Raw genomic sequence first — 19,550 nt, forward strand, 5'->3', positions numbered from 1 at the left:
TAGCGTAGACAGTAGGAGAGGTGGGAGGGGGAGGTCTTTGAACTATTAAAAAAAAAATCTATATCAAAGTTCTTATCGGATGGGTTTGAAGAAAACAGGGCGTGGAGGGGGGAGGCGGGCTAGGTGCCCTCCATCTCTTTTGACTCTTAAAAAGTGAACTAGAACTTTCAATTTCGAATCAAATGATCCCTCTTTGAAGTTAATACGAGATTCCCTTCCATAAGACCCATATATGCCCCCAGGCCCTGGGGGCATATAACTTACAACGCCTGCCCCCGGGCCCTGGTGGGTTGTGTCAACACTGGAATTTTTGTAATATGATCTTTAAACTATGTTTAACAAAATAGCTATCTTAAAATTTTTATTGGATTCATTTGGGAAAAAAGGATCGGGGGGGGGGGCTTGTTACCCTCCAATATCTGTTGACGCTTAAAAAGTGAACTAAAACTTTCAATTTCCAATCAAATGAGCCCTCTCTGAAGTTTATTCAAGCATCCCCTCCATAGGAACCACATTATATCCCCAGGGAATAACTGATAACCCTTGCCTCTGAAGACTGTGGGGGGAGTGTCCTACTCAAACATATAATTTCCAGAACTTTCAACTACGTTGAACAAAATGGCTATATCAAAATTTAGATTGGATGTGTCTGGGGAAATGGAGGGCGTGGAAGGGGTGGCAGCTGCCTTAGAATCACTTTCGACTATTGAAAAGGGAACTAGTCATTTAAATTTCTAATCAAATGAGCCCTTTCTGAAGTTTCTATGTCAACGTTGTCTATACAAAACCTTATATGCCCAAAGGGCATAACTTACAACGCTTGCCCTGAGGGCTGTGGCGGGGGGGAGGGGGGTACACAAAAAACTCCGGTGTCGACACAGCCCCCCAGGGCCCAGGGGTAGGCGTTGTAAGTTATGGCCTGGGTACATATAAACAATCAAACAGTCATTAAATAAACAATCAATGCCAACAAACATACAATAGATACACACACACACACACACACACACACACACACACACACACACACACACACACACACACACACACACACACACACACACACACACACACACACACACACACACACACACACACACACACACACACACACACACACACACACACACACACACACACACACACACACACACACACACACACACACACACACACACACACACACACACACACACACACACACACACACACACACACACACACACACACACACACACACACACACACACACACACACACACACACACACACACACACACACACACACACACACACACACACACACACACACACACACACACACACACACACACACACACACACACACACACACACACACACACACACACACACACACACACACACACACACACACACACACACACACACACACACACACACACACACACACACACACACACACACACACACACACACACACACACACACACACACACACACACACACACACACACACACACACACACACACACACACACACACACACACACACACACACACACACACACACACACACACACACACACACACACACACACACACACACACACACACACACACACACACACACACACACACACACACACACACACACACACACACACACACACACACACACACACACACACACACACACACACACACACACACACACACACACACACACACTCACACTCGGTAAGGGCACAACTCCATTGGATGGGAATGACCTTTCGAGTACTAATGAGGACAAAAACCATTAGAATTTAATGGCCCTCTGAGAAAAACACATTGAACGAATATAAAATCTCAAAAAGTATTAAGTAACAACCCACGTTTGCGTCTTCCTCAGTTAAAAGTGGGGATCCCCTAGGGTTGTAAGGATACAGGTCACGTTAGAATCCGTTATTCGTAAATATTCTCCATTGCATAAGAATTGAAGAAATGTAGCAAAACATACTGAAAAAACTCATTGAAGAAAAATGTCTTAGAAAACGTCTGAGATGTCCTGAACCATCTTCAAACGTCTTGAAATATCTTGAATTGTCTTTAAAATACCTCTTGGAAAAAATGTCTTAATAAAATTCTTCTGCTTGGCGCTGTCCTTACGTAACATTCACGCGTCTACCGTTCTCAGACATAAGCGGGGTCCCCCACGAGCTTTGCAAAAACAAATCACGTTAGAATGTGTCATCCATAAACATTTCCCATTATGTAAGAACTAAAGAAAAATAAACGCCGTGAAAGAAAAAAAGGCATTGAAAGAAAAAAACACCATGAATGTCTCGAAAAAAAAACAGCGTCTTGAAAGAAAATGAAATCACTAAAAGTACTATGTACAACTGAGTGTGCGCTGCCACTACTAAACACTCACTTGTCAGCTGTCATTAGGTAAGGCCCACGTGTGTACCGTCATTACGTAATTGTCACGTTAGCACTTCCATTAAGTAACCCCCTACGTATGAGTTGTCAGTACGTAATACCCGCGTGTTTTCCGTCATTAAGTTATTCCCGATACATCTACTAAGTCAAGCATTACCCTCAACTCCAATTACATAAGTTAAAATTCCCTATGATATAGCATCTGTTGAGTCACGTTAGACTTTCAACCCCAATTACATAGCAACCGAATGTAAACATTGCTTAACTAACCCCTGCGGCTCTTAGTTACCGCTATGACTTAACTAACACCTGCCTCTTGTGTCTGTTTGTATTGCGGGTCCCTTTGAAACAGGGCTGTCGTGAGAATCCAGGGGCTTGTCTTCGCAAATGTAATTATTGACGTAACACCTGCTGGCCATTTAAAACAAGGCTGTCACGGAAATCCAGGCGTGTGTCTTCCAGAATCTAGGGCTGTCATGGGAAATCCAGGGTATCGTGGGAATATTGCTATGGGTGTCTTGGAATAGATTGAAAGGATGCTACTAAGTGGAAGTATAATATTTAAAAGAAGGGAAAAGAGTTTAGGCACATTCAACCTCCTAAATATTGATTCATCTGAAAAATTACTAACAATATTTTCTCAAAAGTCTGACGGTAAAACTAAAGTAGGTGTTTCGGTACCCAGGCCAGGGCTCTATGAATCGAAAGTCAGGGCAATAGCTTGCAAATACCGGTAGCCAATCACTTGAAGCTATCCAATATTGGGCGTATTGATTGCTAATTTCAGAGCATAAAATCCGTCAAGTAACGTAGAAAACACGATAGTATATTTGATTTGTATTGACGGGATACTTTTTGCATTGATGTACAAGTTCTACATATCCGTGGTTGCTCTAACCAAATAGAAATGTAAGACAAATTTCACAGAAGTCCCAACTATTGCCTTATTGGCACCAATTGGGAAGAAGGGGAAAAATTTGTTTGAGAGGGTGATTTTGTGGCTTGATACTAATTATGTTACCCTCAATTTTTGTAAGTTCAATTTTTTTTATTTTTTCGCGTGTTTCTCAGGTTTATCCCCAGTTATCAGAAATTCACCAGCCAAATGGACTAATTCATAGATCTAAAGACCAATATATTCGTTTTTTGGGCATTCTTGTTGATAAAAACCTATCTTTCAAACGTCACAATGATTTTATTAAAATGAAGATATGCAGGAGTCTCGGTATTTTAAGAAAACTTAGACATACTTTTCCTGGATCAATTTTGAAAATCCTTTTTCACTGCTTCATCCAATCTTACGTTTCTTACTGTCCGATTGTGTGGATGTCAACTTTTCCTTCACTGTTAAAACCAATTTCTAAGGTTTGCAATAAAGCTAGAAACCTTATTCCGTAAACTAATTGTTCATTACTTATACCATTACTTGATCTTGAGTCACTATACATTCTTTCATTTGGAATTAAATAAAAAAAAGAAGTTTTTTTAACTGAAAGTAAGGAGCGACATTAAAACTTAAAACGAACAGAAATTATTCCGTATATGAAAGGGGCTGTCCCCTCCTCAACACCTCGCTCTTTACGCTAAAGTTTTTTATTTTTTAAAAAAAAATAGAGTCGTGGGAAAGAGTCAAACTCTAGCGTAAAGAGCGCAGCGCTAAGGAAGGGACAGCCCATATCATATCTGGAATAAGTTCTTTTCGTTTTAAGCTTTAATGTCGCTTCTAACTTCAAGTTTAGAAAACTTGTTTTTTTCTATTTAATTTTTGAACATTTTTGTATTAATGCAGGTTTTAATCTTGGTTCACAGTATATGAATAATTAAAATAAAATTTGTAGATTAATTTAATTTTATTTGGTGAAATTGCTTTCTCGAAACTTGTTTCAATTTTATTTAAGAACGTTTTTGTTAGTAATAAATATACGTAACTTACGAATTAACTTACGCAACGAACTTCTATATTCATATATTTTTAATACGTATATTAGGGGGTTCGCCCCTTTTCAATACCTTGCTCTTTAAGCGAAACTTCGAATTTTGTTCCAATTCTTTAAAAATGACCGCTTAACCACAAAGGCCGTTAATTAGAATAAATAGCTCTTATGAAAGTACTAAAAATCTCTGGCTTAAAGAGTGAGGTATTGACTAGGGGTTGAATCCAATCATATATTTAATATTTTCTGTTCGTTTAAAGTTTTGATGTTGCTGCTGTTGCAGTTGAAAAACTTGTTTTTTTATATTTAATTTCTGATCTTTTTTTAAATAATGCTGGTAAGTCCGGCGTCCCCTTCATAGCAATGTCCCTTCCCCCATGAAAATTCCTTCATGGAAAGATCCTCCCACATAACCCCCGACCTCCCCCCCCCCACTACCAGGAAAAATCTCCCCTGAAAACGTCTGTACTGTGTACTTTCCAATAAACAATACTATATGTTAACATTGGGTAAAGTTCATAACTTTCAGCCCTCCCCCCGGGAACTTCGGGGATTAAGTCATCCTAAAAGACATACTTATAATATTTTCAAACATGCTGAACAAAATGGCTGTCTCAAAATTTTGATCAGGTAACTTTGGGGAAAAAATGAGCATGGGAGGGGGCCTAGTTGCCCTCCATTTTTTTGGTCACTTAAAAAGGGCACTATAACTTTTAATTCCCATTCCAATAAGCCCTTCCACGATATTCTAGGACCACTGGGTCGATACGATCACCCCTGGGAAAAAAAAAACAACAAAAAAATAACAACAAATAAACACGCACCCGTGATCTTTCATCTGGCAAAAAATGCAAAATTCCACATTTTTGTAGATAGGAGCTTGAAAAACTCTACAGTAGGGTTCTGTGATACGCTGAATATGATGGTATGATTTTCGTTAAGGTTCTATAACTTTTAGAGGGTCTTTCCCCCTATTTTCGAAAATCCGCCAAATTTTCTCAGGCGCGTAACTTTTGATAGGTAAGATTAAACTTGATGAAACTTGTATATTTGAAATCAGAATTAAAATCCGATTCTTTTGATGTATCTATTGGTATCAAAATATTGGTATCCGTTTTTTAGAGTTTCGGTTACCATTGAGCCAGGTCGCTCCTTACTTACAGTTCGCTACCACGAACTGTTTGATAAGTTGCCTGAATCAGCTCGAGCGTGCCACTCATTCGGTTCGTTTAAAAAAAATTGTTAAAAATTCTTTGGCTTCGTAGAAGTTATTTTATTTATGTTTTTATTTTATTATTATTTTTTGTTAGTCTATTTAATCTAATTAATTAATTTAGTTTATTTATTCTATTTTTTTTTTATAGTTTTCATTTTATCTATATTTTCTTTTCTTCTCCTTCGTATTTGAGTAAGTGATCATTTTAAATTTTCTTTTGATTTTCATCTCTGGGTAAGCAACTCATTTGTCTTCCCCCTTCGTACAGACCAATGAGCCTTTGGGGGAATAATAACATGTAATATTGTATGTGTATCTAATGAAGAATAAATCTTATCTTATGTTAACAGGTATTTGATATTTTGGTTTTCTTATGGTACTGGAATTCGGAAGCTGCTATTCCGATTATAGTTGCCTTTCGGATCTGATGAGCAAATTGGTAAACTACTGCCCCCATTTTACATCCCCAAGAGTACCAACCCGGGTACCAAAGAGCTGATATTAGTGTGAACAAAAGTTTGAACCTTATATTTATAAGCTACAAAGCTCGTTTTTCTGATCAGCTAGGACTCACAATAGTTTTGTTCCTCCCAGTTACATTGCTTTAAAAAGTGTTGGTTATGTCACGCCTAAAGACCGAGGATGTGGGATGCATAAGACCGGGGCCTTTAAATATGTCTCTCCAATTAGCTTGAATGTGATAATTCATAAGTTTTTTTGGTCAGTTTGGTACCTATGCAGGAATGAAAATGAAACTATTTTTTCTTGAAAGGAAACCTGAAAACTGGCCAGTTTCGTCTTTGGAACGGTTGTAGCTTGCAGGGGATGGAGACAGGGCCTAATAGAAATATATGAAAACAAAGGTATTTTGAAAATTCGTTGTTTGAAAATGTAACAAGTGAAATTGGACTAAATTTAATGATCTTACATGGTAATCTTACATCACCGAATTAGAATATTTGATAATAGGTTCACTTTCTAAATACTATTACAAATTGAAACAATATCTAAACTACCTATATCTCTGTTAGTTGTAAAATTATTTTTTTCTCTTTATTTGTAATTTTTCTTACTGGTCATGAATTTTCTGTTTTCAAGATTTCTTTCTTAAGCCTTTCATTAGATTTTAATGTGGCTTTTCAACCTTCTTCGAAACACTTCTTTCTAGATTTTTGTTTTATGATAATCTAATAGGGACGCAAGATGGTACCACAATGAAACAGAAACCAATTTGCACTATCAATATTTTAGCTATATGCTTGCAGTTAAATCTTCGATTATTATCATTGATACTCAGATATGGTTTTTATGCAGGAACTCATTCAAATGTTATGACCTATTTCTTTTTTCAGAAATGACAACTGTATAGAACCAGGTTGTCGCTGCTCCTCAATTTCACCCCCTTCAAACTTTGATTTTTCTTACGATATGCCTCAAATAGTTTTCTTAACATTCGACGAAGCTGTGACTCCTTTCAACTATGGCAACTATACCTTCATTCTAGGGGACAGAGTTAACCCTAATAATTGTCCAATAACCATGTCATTTAATGTTATACATGATTTCAACGACTACATATATCTAAATGATCTTTACAAACGAGGAAATGAAGTTGGTGATCACTCCATCAGGTAAGTTTTCCATTCTATTAAAAATCCCATTCCAGCATGTTTTATGAATTTTTAATGTTGTTTATTGCTTCCACAGTATATAAATAATAGACTGTATGATCGTTCCCATCTCACCCATTATAAAAACCTGGACCGAGGTGCGAGTGCTGCGGAGAACGTAAAAAACATAAGCGACATTAGATCTTTTCACGGGTAGACAAGTCAGATTTCTCTTGAACGCGAAACTTGGCTTCAACGTTGGAAATTTTAAAGAAACTAATTTTAAATTAATATATTTCAATACATAAATGAAAATCGGTAAATAGAAGTGCAATGTTATTATTTGATGTTTTTAGGAATTACAAGTAGGTTTCGAAGTCTCGTGTTGGTTTCAAAGGCATTTTGAGAAAGTTTCTGCCAAAATACGTGCTCCAGGATAATTGGACCGCTGACACATACTAACATTAGTAACCCGCCAATGAAAGAGCATGTGGGAAGAGCAATTTGTACGCACCGAGAATGAAGAGCCAGAAATCGTCTACGGTGAACTCGCAGTTAATTATCTTTTTACAGTGATTGCTTCTTTCCACATGACATAATAATACTATTAGTGGTGGTTTTTCACCAGTAGTATATACCCTTAAGATTATACAGTTCGAACAATATTAGCAATCTCAGATACTTTTCTATAATAATACTACTAGTAACCATCATAATTGTATTAAAGTTATAATGATAATTATTACCGGCTAGTAGCTATTAGTAGATCATTCGAGATTACTATCTCGGATTACGGTTTATTCCAGGCTATCGTATGAATTTAGTATGTATATACATTAGTAGGAAGCCATTATTGACTCCAGGGGGGAGTGACGTCACATTCAGATAGGAGCGTCTATGGTTATGAGTGTTGTTTCATGGTTCTGTTTGTTGATGGTAATATGGTTTGAAATTGCTTCTGTTCTGTTTGTTAGTCAACTTGTTTGATGTTTTTTTTCATAGTTCTGTTCTGTTTGATGGTTATATGATGTTTTTTCATAGTTCTGTTTGTGAGTCAACTTGTTTGATGTTTTTTCATAGTTCTGTTTAGTTTGATGGTTATAAGATTTTGTTTCATAGTTCTGTTTGTTGGTCAACTTCTTTGATGTTTGTTGAATACAGACAGAAGAAATTCTAGCCTGGTTTTATGTAATAGGCTTTGTTGAAAATCAAGTTAGACAATTCCATTTTTAAATATGGCTTCTCTGGTCTTTAGGTCTAAGGAATAAATTTGGATATTCTTTCGAAATCTTAATAGTGTAACTAGGAACACCTTAGATATATTTTCAGAAATTCAAACGAGATCAAGACAGATTGAATATATTTTAACGCAGGAAATGGTTTCCTGGGAATTTTAAATGTGACAGCGCAGGGATGCCAAAACAAAGGAACATTCAGAAATTACGTTTAGGGGATTATTTGGGCGAAACGAATTAATCAACATTTAAGGAATTTTTTGGGTGAAACAAATTAATCGACATTTTGGAGGATGATTTGGGGTGAAACTCTGTGGTCGCTATAATAGACATGTACACAATATGGAATGTGGACGATATAAAATATTATTTTAGCAATGGAGTATGCTAAAAAGTTGAAAGTAATAGAACCATTGATGTCAAGATGACCTTGTGAGTTGACCTAGCCTTAATTCCCAATTTTGTTCGGTATAATGCACAAATACCAATCGAGCAGTGTTGTCATTATAAAATATGTTCTAACATTCTTGTATACTAAAAAGTTGATACTAATAGAGATGTAGATGGCCAGAAAAGAATTTTAATGAGGAAATTCAGAAAAATCCTTAGAAATCCTTAGAAATCAAGTAGTGAGGTGATTATAGGTTTGAAGCATCAAGGATCGCAACCATCAGTGACACTAGCCGTCAAGGACCTCAACCTTCCAGGGTCCCCTACCCCAAACCTCAAGCCCCCCCCCCTTCCTCCAACTTTATGGGCCCATCCCTTCCTTTTTTTAATGTTTTTTTTAAGTTTCTTTTTGCACTTTTTTATTATTTTTTTAAACAAAAAATTTTGTTATTTTTTTCAACTTTTTTTTTACATATCTTCGAATGACATGAAACATACTTAAAGCGTTAGAAAATCACATTTAATATTTTCCAAACTAAAAATGAGAGTGATATAGATATGTTAGTCATGACCTTTACTATTAGAAAAATAATGTTTATAGTAACACTTTTTTTTTGGGACTGATTATTTCTAAACTTCGAAATTATTCAACTTTTTTTTACATATCTTAAAATGAAATGAAATTTGCTGACGGCTCTACCAATCGTACTACATGCTAGCTCATAAACACGATGCGGGTTTCCCACTGGTACTCTATGGCCGGTTATCGACACTACCTACTTTATTGCATATATTAAATCAGTATTTTTTACGCAGTGGAATTCATATTTTAAAAAAAGTGAAGATGGAGCATCTTAAAAAAGTGTGTTAGCATGTTAATGTTATTGTAGTATTGAATGCTGACATGGAGAAGTCTTTGAGCTAAAAAACAAGCACAAGTGGTAGCACTATTGGAAATATATACATACATTGTCATAACAGTAAGGAATTAAATTAATTTGGAGCACCAAAAAAATTCAACTCTTGTGCTGGTGGATATGCGAGATTGAGATCTCCAGATAAGATCGCACTCAAAAAGAATGCCAACGTAAAAATAATAGTTGATGAAGATGGGCATCTTCTTGCTATTGCTTGTGGTAACATGTTACCAAGCGTTAAACCCTATCGTCAGCTTTCGGGTATTAGCACTCAAATGAAAGCAAAGAAGAAAAGAAAGGCCTACTCTTCTACTAATATAATAAACCATATCTTATCTACGTGCCTGAACTATTACCTTTGTAAAAATAATGCATTAATAGACAGTGAAATTGCTAGAAAATAAAAAGGGCAATGACAGAAAATATCACTAAGGAATATAAGGATGAATCGATGAAAAACAAAGTGTCAGCAAACGTTATCGCTACTATTGATCATATAGTTATTTAACCTAATAATACTACAGACGAAACGCATATTGAAGATATAGGGGACACACCAGGAGAAGTTTGTTCACATGTTAGTGTTATTGTAGCATTGAATGCTGCCAAGGACAAGCTTTTGAACTATGAAACAAGTACAAGTGGTAGCACTATCGGAAACGTATGCATGCGTTGTCATGACACTAAGAAAATAAATTTCTTTGGAGTACCAAAAAAAATTCAATTATACAACTGGTGGATATACGAACGTATCATTTCCAGAGAAGTTAGTACTCAAAGAGAATGCCAAAATAAAAATAACAGTTAATGAAGAGGGATATCTTCTTGCTAGTGCTATTGGTAACATGCTACCTATTGATAGAACCCATTGTCATCTTTCGGTTGTTAGCATTCAAATGAAAGCAAAGAGGAAAAAAAAGGCCTACTCTTCTGCCAATATCATAAACCATATCTTGTCTACGTACCGGAACTGTTACCTGTGTAAAAATAATGGGGTAATAGACAGTGAAATTGCCAGAAAAATAAAAAGGGCAATGGAAGAAAATATCACTAAGGAATATAGAGATGAATCGATGAAAACAAAGTGTCAGCAAACATTATTACTACTATTGATTTTATAGGCAATGAACAGAATAATACCAAAGACGAAACACATATTGAATCTGACGATGACACACCAGTAAATATTGTGTATGACCAAAATGAAACAATGATTATTCTACTGATTACGAGCTAAGAGAAGACAATAGCTACATTTTCAAGAGAGAACATGGTGAACTATATTATGGAACAGATTTGAAATATCCAAAGTTGCTCATTGATATTAATAATGTATCATAATATATTTCTTGTATTAATATTCTACATGACATTATTTCATTAAAAATATACTATGCATTACATTGCTATGTGTTCACTATTTTTAGGATATGCTAGAACTTCAAACGTTTAGAATATCCACTAAAACATCGGAGATGTAAGAAAAGGAATTTGCATACACCTATTGTCATACAAATGGGATAAAATTTACAAAATCTAATTATCAGTGAATAAATTCTTTATCAACATACTTTGTCGGATACGTAGGATAATATTGACAAAATTTAAGTATCAGAGTGAATGAATTCTTTATCAGCATCGTTTCTCGGATACATCGGATAATATTGTCAAAATCTATGTATTAGGTTGGATAAATTCTTTATCAAAATCCTTTTGTCGGATACATGGGATAACACTGACAAAATCTAAGTATCAGAGTGAATAAAATTGAGAAAATCTATGTATCAGAATAAATAAATGCTTTATCAATAACATTTGACAGATACGTTTGATAGTGTCAGAGTGATTAAATTCCTTATCAACATCTATTGTCAGATACATGGGATAACATTGACAAAATCTAAGTATCAGAGTGAATAAAATTGAGAAAATCTAAGCATAAATAAATTCTTTATCAATATCATTTGACAGATACGTTTGATAGTGTCAGAGTGATTAAATTTGCTATCAACATCTGTTGTCGGATGCATGGGATAACATTGGCAAAATCTAAGTATCAGAGTGAATAAAATTGAGAAAATCTAAGCATCAGAATAAATAAATTCTTTATCAATGTCCTTTGACAAATACCTTTGTTAGTGTCAGAGTGAATAAATTCTTTATCAATGTCCTTTGTCAGATATGATTGATAAAATTGAGAAAATCCCCCTAGCCCCCAGGGCAAGGATTATAAGTTATGCTCTGTGGGCATATAAGTTTTCATAGAAAGCGTGGTCATATAGACTTCGGATTGGCCTCATTAGATTGGTAATCAGACGCTCTAGTGCTCTTTTTAAGAGTCAAAATGATCGTAGGGCAGCTACCCCCCCCCCCCCAAAAAAAAATTGTCGTAGCAGCCCCGCCCCTTCCCTATAAACTGACCTTTCACCAAACGCATCTGATTGAAATGATGAGATAGTAATTTTTTTCAAAATAGTCCAAAGAACATACAATAATGTCTCTAGGGATGGAAAAACCCCCAGGAGCCTGGGAATAGGATTCTAAGCTTTTTTACGAGGGTCTGTACGATTTATATGGATTGGGCGGTCGTATAAACATCAGATGGGTCTTATTTGATCTGAAATTCAAAGTTATAGTGCTCTTTTTAAGAGTCAAAGTGATTTGATAGCATACAGCCCCCCCCCCTCCACCCTAATCATTTGTCTTAACTCCTCCAATCAGAATTTGGAGATAACAATTTTATTCATCGTAGTTGAAGAAATTGGAAATTATGTCTGTGAGGACGACACACCCCCTCCCCTACAGCTATCAGGGAAAGGGTTGTAAGTTATGCCCTTCGGGCATATAAGGCTCTTATACAAAGGGTGGTCATGTATACTTTGGAGGTGGCTCATTGGATTGGTAATCATAAGTTTGTATGCCCTTTTTAAGAGTCAAAATGATCAGAGCGCAGCTGCCCCCTCCTCCACACACACAACCGCGTCGTGTTTTCCTGAGTTTTATCCAATAGATATTTTAAGACAGTCCTTTTATTAAAATTAGTCCAAATATCATATAACAAGACCTTTGAGGCTGATGCAAACCATCAGAGCCTGAGGGTGAGGTTCTTACGAAAGGGACGGTTGTATAAGCCTTAGAACTGGCTCATTTGGTTGAAATTGGAAGTTCTAGTTCTTTTTCAAGGGTCAATATTTATGGAGGTCAAGTTACACCGCCCCTACCCAACTAACCCTCTTTTCACCAAATGCATCTGATCGAAATTGTGCGATGACAATTTTGTTTAAAATATTGCAAAGCATAAATAAGAATGCTCCTAGGGTTGGCACAACCCCCGATAGCACTGGGGAAAGGGCTATAAGATATGCCCTTGGGGCATATAGGGTTCTTATGGAATAGATGATCGTATTAAATTCAGATGAGTCTCATCTGATTTTAAATTGGAAGTCAAAGTGAAATTAAATTGGTGAAATTAAAGTTAAATTAAGTGGAGTAAAAGTTAAATTGAAATTGATTGGAAGTTAAGTGTCAAAGTTATATGAAAGAAACCTCTCCCCCCTCCCCCAGACCCATCATCTTCCATTACAAATATCCAAACAGTGTTTTGAGATACCCATGTTGTTTAACATCGTTAAAAGTTCTGGAAATTAGGTCTTTGAGGTTGACAACACCCCACAGCCCTCAGGGCAAGGAGTGTAAGTTATGTCCTGGGGGCAGTTAAGGTTTTTATAGAAAACGTTGAAGGAAAAAAAATCTTTTTAAATATTTTCTCTTTTATAACTTTAAGAAATCAAAATTAATTAAGATTTTAAGGAATAAATATCAGCATTTTCTATATTAAACTGACAATGCACATTTTTTTCAGTAAAGTCATTTGAAGTTTTTCAGTAAAGTACGAATTTTATTCTGGCTTTTAGAAAGCATAAGGGTTTTGAACCCTACTCATATTAATTTCTGCTCGTTTTGAGTTTGAATCTGTTATTTATTTTATTTTCAGTACGTTTTGGGTTTTTTTTATTTATTCATAGCCTACTGGTTTGTGGTAGTTGTATGGTTTGTAGATTATTTGATTCTTTTTTTTGTTTATTTTTGGTTTAATTGGGTTTCTTTACTTTTTTTGAAAAACTTATTTTGTGGAAAAAGTTTTTTAAATTAATACAACAAAAGATCGAAATGGACTGCTGAGATAAAGACTCTTAAAATAATTATTGGGGAATTTTGAGGGGAGGGCCCGGGCCCTCTGACCCTCATTCTAAGTAAACCACTAAAAGATATTAATGCTATTAATACTGCTGTTACTGCTGTTACTGCTACTACTAATTGAACTCTACTACTAATACTATTCTCCTAATACGACCACGACTACAATAGTAGTATTATATCAATTAAAGAGAGCGGGCAGTACCCCTTTATTGGGTCAATTAAAGAGAGAGGACAGTAACCCCTTATTGTGTCAATCTAAGGAAGCGGACTGTACTCCCACCATACAAACGGGCCATTCTTCCAAGCAGACACATAGTCAATCTGATGGGGTATTTCCATCCATACAACTATAGAAATTATAAATCCATATAACCTTTATACATATACAATTAAAAAAACACACCATGCACATATTGTCTAATAATCTGTCGATATTTTATGTTGTAATTAAAATCAGCCTTCTATGAAGTTCATGGTGCTCATAGTGCAATGATTTTGAATTAAATTCATTTTTCTCTTCGAATCATGGCTGTTTTTCACACTCCTATGGTTTTTCTGGTCTGTTTATATGCATTTGGTGGTTATGAAATTCAATGTGTTGTATTTATGGTAGGTGTTAACAGTGATCTGTTTCGGGGCATTCCAAAACATTTTAGTTCTATTTTTGTTCATTTTTGGTTTAATTGAGTTCTTTACTTTTTTTGAAAAACTTATGTTGTAGAAAAAGTTTTTTAAATTAATGCAACAAAAGATTAAAATGGACTTCTGAGAGCAAGAATCTTAAAACAATTATTTGTGAATTTTGGGGGAAGGGCCCGGGCCTCCTGACCCCATTTTAAGTAAACCACTAATAGCTATTAATGCTTTTAATACTGCTGTTACTGCTGTTACTGCTACTACTAATTCAACTCTACTACTGATACTATTCTCTTCCTACTACCACTACCACAATAGTAGTATTATATCAATTCAAGAGAGTGGGCAGTACCCCCTTATTGGGTCAATTAAAGAGAGAGGACAGTAACCCCTTATTGTGTCAATCTAAGGAAGCGGACAGTACTCCCACCATACAAACGGGCCATCATTCCAAGCAGACACATAGCCAATCTAATGAGGCATCTCCATCCATACAAGTACAGACATAAAAAATCCATATAACCTTTATACATATACCATTAAAAAAACACCATGCACATATTGACTAATAATCTGTCGATATTTTATGTTGCAATTATAATCAGCCTTCTATGAAGTTCGTGATCTTCTCAGCGCAATGTTTTTGAATTAAATTCATGTTTGGCTTAGAGTCATGGCTGTTTTTCACACTCCTATGGTTTTCCTGGTCTGTTTATATGCATTTGGTGGTAATATGTTGGATTTTTGGTAGGTTTTAACAGTGATTTGTTTCGGGATATTCCAACACATTTTGTTCTATTTTTGTTCATTTTTTGTTTAATTGGGTTCTTTACTGTTTTTGAAAAACTTATTTTGTGGAAAAAGTTTTTAAATTAATAGTACAAAAGATCAAAATTATTATTTTGATAATAAAACCATGCTCTTAAAATTATTTTTTGGGAAGTTTGGGGGGAGGGCCCGGGCCCCCTGACCCCATTCTAAGTAAATCACTTTAAGCTATTAATGCTATTAATAATGCTGTTACTGCTGTTACTGCTACTACTAATAGAACTATATTACTGCTACTATTCTCCCACTACTAGCTCTACTACAATAGTAGTATTATATCAATTAGAGAGAGTGGGCAGTACCCCCTTATTGGGTCAATTAAAGAGAGAGGACAGTAACCCCTTATTGTGTCAATCTAAGGAAGCGGACAGTACTCCCACCATACAAACGGGCCATCATTCCAAGAAGACACGTAGTCAATCTAATGGGGTATTTCCATCCATATAACTATAGATATTAAAAATCCATATAACCTTTATACATATACCATTAAAAAAAACACCATGCACATATTGACTAATAATCTGTCGATATTTTATGTTGTAATTATAATCAGCCTTCTATGAAGTTTGTTATGTTCACAGCGCAAGGATTTTGAATTAAATTCATGTTTCTCTCAGAGTCATGTCTGTTTTTCACACTCCTATGGTTTTTTCTAGTCTGTTTATATGCATTTGGTGGTAATGTCTTGAATTTTTGGTAGGTGTTAACAGTGATATGTTTCCGGGCATTATTTATGGCATCATCCTGAGAATATGCATACCACGATGATTTGAGATGCATACTGGGTACTGGGCAGACAATTTCTTCTGATGGTTGGGTTCCATGTCCCTACTCCAGGACCCCAAGTATCCACCCATTCCCTCACCCCCCCTCCCAGCACCCCCACCCCTCTATCTCTCACTCCTCCCTCCAGGGCCCGACCCCCAATTTTTTTGGAGTGTCAATCTGAAAAATTCAGAAGAGAACTCGAACCTTTCTTCACTTCTTTGAGGAAACTCAGAATTAAAATGGAGATTTTAATTTCCCCCTCATTATTCATTTTAAAATGACTCACACTGCTGATTACATACGGACGTTTCGCCATCTAAACTCTTCAATGTAAAACACAGTGAAAGTTCTTTTTGGCTTTTTTCTTATGCAGCCGCCCCTCTGTTAATCTATGGTTGGTTATCGATATTCTTGATTATTCTGGGAGCACTGGGAGTGGGGGTGATTTTTTCCCCTCATTATTCATTTTAAAAATGACTCAAACTACTGATTACCTAGGAATGTGTCACCATCTAGACTATTAAATGTAAAACTCACTGAAAGTTCTATTTGGCTTTTTCTTATGCAGTCGTCCCTCTGATAATCTATGGTTGGGCATTGATATTCTTGATTTTACTGATAATGTTTGCTAGTGCTCTTTTTATGGTCTATTACGACGTTATTTATGCATTGGTCGCAGCTCTGTCCTGAATTGTTCCGTACGAGAGTTTTCTCAGAGAAGTGAAGAAAGGTTCGAATTTTTTTGGAATTTTTCCATAGAAGAGAAAAAAGTTACACTTCGATTCTGAGTTTTTTTTTCAAAGATATATTCCAGTTCTGAGAATTACCAAAGAAGATAAAAAAAGCAATTCTTCAGTTCTGAGTTTCCTCTGGAGTTAATATCGTACCCTAAAAATAATGGAAACAAAGACGAAGTAATGCAGTAATTTTTTTTTTATTGAAATAATTACATGATGAATAACATCATAAAAAAATGAACAACTTAAATCGACCAATAAAATACTTCATGTTTTTTTCCAGATGTCATATATTTCCATTTTGGTGGTATACACAATTTTAACAACCTTGTCATACATTTCACTGTCTATAAAACCGATTTCATGGACTTCATAGGCACGAACGTGTCACCATCTAGACTTTTAAATGTAAAACTCACTGAAAGGACTTCATACATACGAACGTGTCACCATCTAGACTTTTAAATGTAAAGCTCATTGAAAGTTCTTTTTGGCTTTTTTTCTTATGCAGCCTGCCCCTCTGATATAAGGGGCTTTTTCTTATGCAGTTGTCCCTCTGATAATCTATGGTTGGTCATCGATATTGTTGATTGTACTGATAATGTTTGCTAGTGCTCTTTTTATTTTACTACTGGTTTTATTGTCTATTATGACATTGTTTTTGCATAGGTCGCAGCTCTGTTCTGAATTTTTTTCGTAAAAGAGAGAAAGTTCTCTTCTGAATTGTTCCATAGAAGAGAAAAAAGTTACACTTCGATTCTGAATTATTTTCAAAGATATGTTCCAGTTCTGAGAATCATAAAAAAAGATGAAAAAGCTACCCTTCAGTTCGGAGCTTCCTCTGGAGTTGATATCGTACCCTAAAAATCATCTAAACAAAGACGAAGTAATGCAATAAAATATTTTTATTGAAATAATGATATGATGAATATTATCGCCAGAAATTAAAACCATAAATAAACTCATAAAATACTTCATGTTTTTTCTCAGATGTCATATATTTCTATTTCGAGGGTCTGCAAAACTTATAAAAACTTCTTCATACATTTTGCTGTCAATAAAACTGATTTCATGGAGTTCATTCGTTGGTAAACCCATTAAGGTACCAGTAACGTTTGATGATGCTTTGTTTTTCATCAATTCATCTTTATATTACTTGGTGATATTGTCTTTCAAAGCTCCATTTTAATTAAACTTGCGGTTTCTTTATACTGTTTTCTCGTGACAGGCCACATATTCCATTTTGGTGTCATATATGACTTTTTACCTGGTTTCAGCTAAATTCACATCATACATCTTATCATTTTTATTTTGTCTTCATTGACAGTATCTAATGGTAAACTGTCGATGGTACCAGCAATATTCATCGAAAATTTTCTTTTCTTAGAATTGTCATTAATTTCCATGTTTATATTATCAACAAATGCCCTTTTTATTTTAGCGGTGATTTCAATGTCTTTTACCCTATTATTTTTACACTGGTAACAGTTCTGACACTAAGACATGATATGTCTTATTACATCGATGCAGCAATATGCCTGTCTTCCTTTTACTTTCCGTTGATTACTAATACCTGAAAGGTGGTGATATGATTTATCAATAGAAAACGTATTACCTGCGCTACGAGCAGAGAGTTGACCCTCGTTGTCAACCATTACTTTTAGACATGAATTATCCACTATCATCTCTGGGAATTTTATTCTATTATATCCACCACCACTAATGATGAATTTTTTGGATAGTTCAAAGAAACTCAGTCTCTCACTGTTATGAAAATGCACAATCACATTTCCAATGGTTTGACCAATAGTGCTTGTTTCATAGTTCAAATATTTGTCTCTGTCAGCATTCAATGCTAAGATAACTCTTTTATGTGCACATACTTTCTTGAAGTATTTCATTATCACTTTTTAATCATTGCTATTACTCTGTTCAATGATGATATCTGATTTTAAACTACCAGTGATGCTATCAATGTTCATTGATACTTTGCTTTTCATTGAATTGTCCTTAATTTCCTTGGCGACGTTATCTGTCCATGCCCTTTCAATTTTGCTCTCGATCATGCTGTCTATTACAACATTATTTTTACAAAGGTTAAAAATCCGGCACATGGACATGATATGATTTATGACATTGATCCTGAATATTGTCTTGGTTTTACCTTCTGTTGAATGGTAGTTCCACGAATATATTTATATGATTTTTCAACAGGTAACGTGTTACCAGAAGTATATGCAAGAAGTTGACACTCGTCATCAACTATTAATTTTAGGCTTGCATAGTCTTTGAGCAATAATATCTCTGGAAATGAATCTCTTGCATATCCACCATCAACACTCTTGAATTTGTTCGTTACTCCAAAGAAATTCAATCTCTCACTGCCACAACAACGCTCGCATATGTTTCCAATGATGTCACCACTAGTGATTGTTTCGCAATTCAATTATTTATCCTTGTCACCATTCAATGCTACGAGAACTCTTTCATGCAGACACACTTTCTCGAAAAAATCCATCTTTACTTTTTTTAAATAAGACTTATGTGTGTATCCTTCCAGTGCACAATCAATAATGATCGAAAACATCGAATAAACCATGTATTGTCGACGACAAACCATAGAGTACCAGTGGGGTGGCGACATAGTGCCGATGCACAGCCATATAGTACCTC

The 19,550-nt window shown here is 35.4% G+C and overlaps 1 protein-coding gene across 1 annotated transcript in view; it reads left to right on the forward strand.

Moving 5' to 3' along the window:
• The window catches only part of LOC148952035 (chitin deacetylase 8-like), a 199,642-nt gene that overhangs the window by 17,757 nt on the left and 162,335 nt on the right, over nucleotides 1–19,550 (forward strand). Inside the window, exon 2 of the mRNA XM_089089492.1 lies at nucleotides 6,906–7,184. Coding sequence (XP_088945618.1) covers nucleotides 6,906–7,184 — 279 coding nt within the window. The remainder of the gene's footprint in view (nucleotides 1–6,905; nucleotides 7,185–19,550) is intronic.

This window comes from Artemia sp. Qi Xiang Cuo, chromosome 5, assembly GCF_049724085.1.
Source record: "Artemia sp. Qi Xiang Cuo chromosome 5, ASM4972408v1, whole genome shotgun sequence".
Lineage (NCBI taxonomy): Eukaryota > Metazoa > Arthropoda > Branchiopoda > Anostraca > Artemiidae > Artemia > Artemia sp. Qi Xiang Cuo.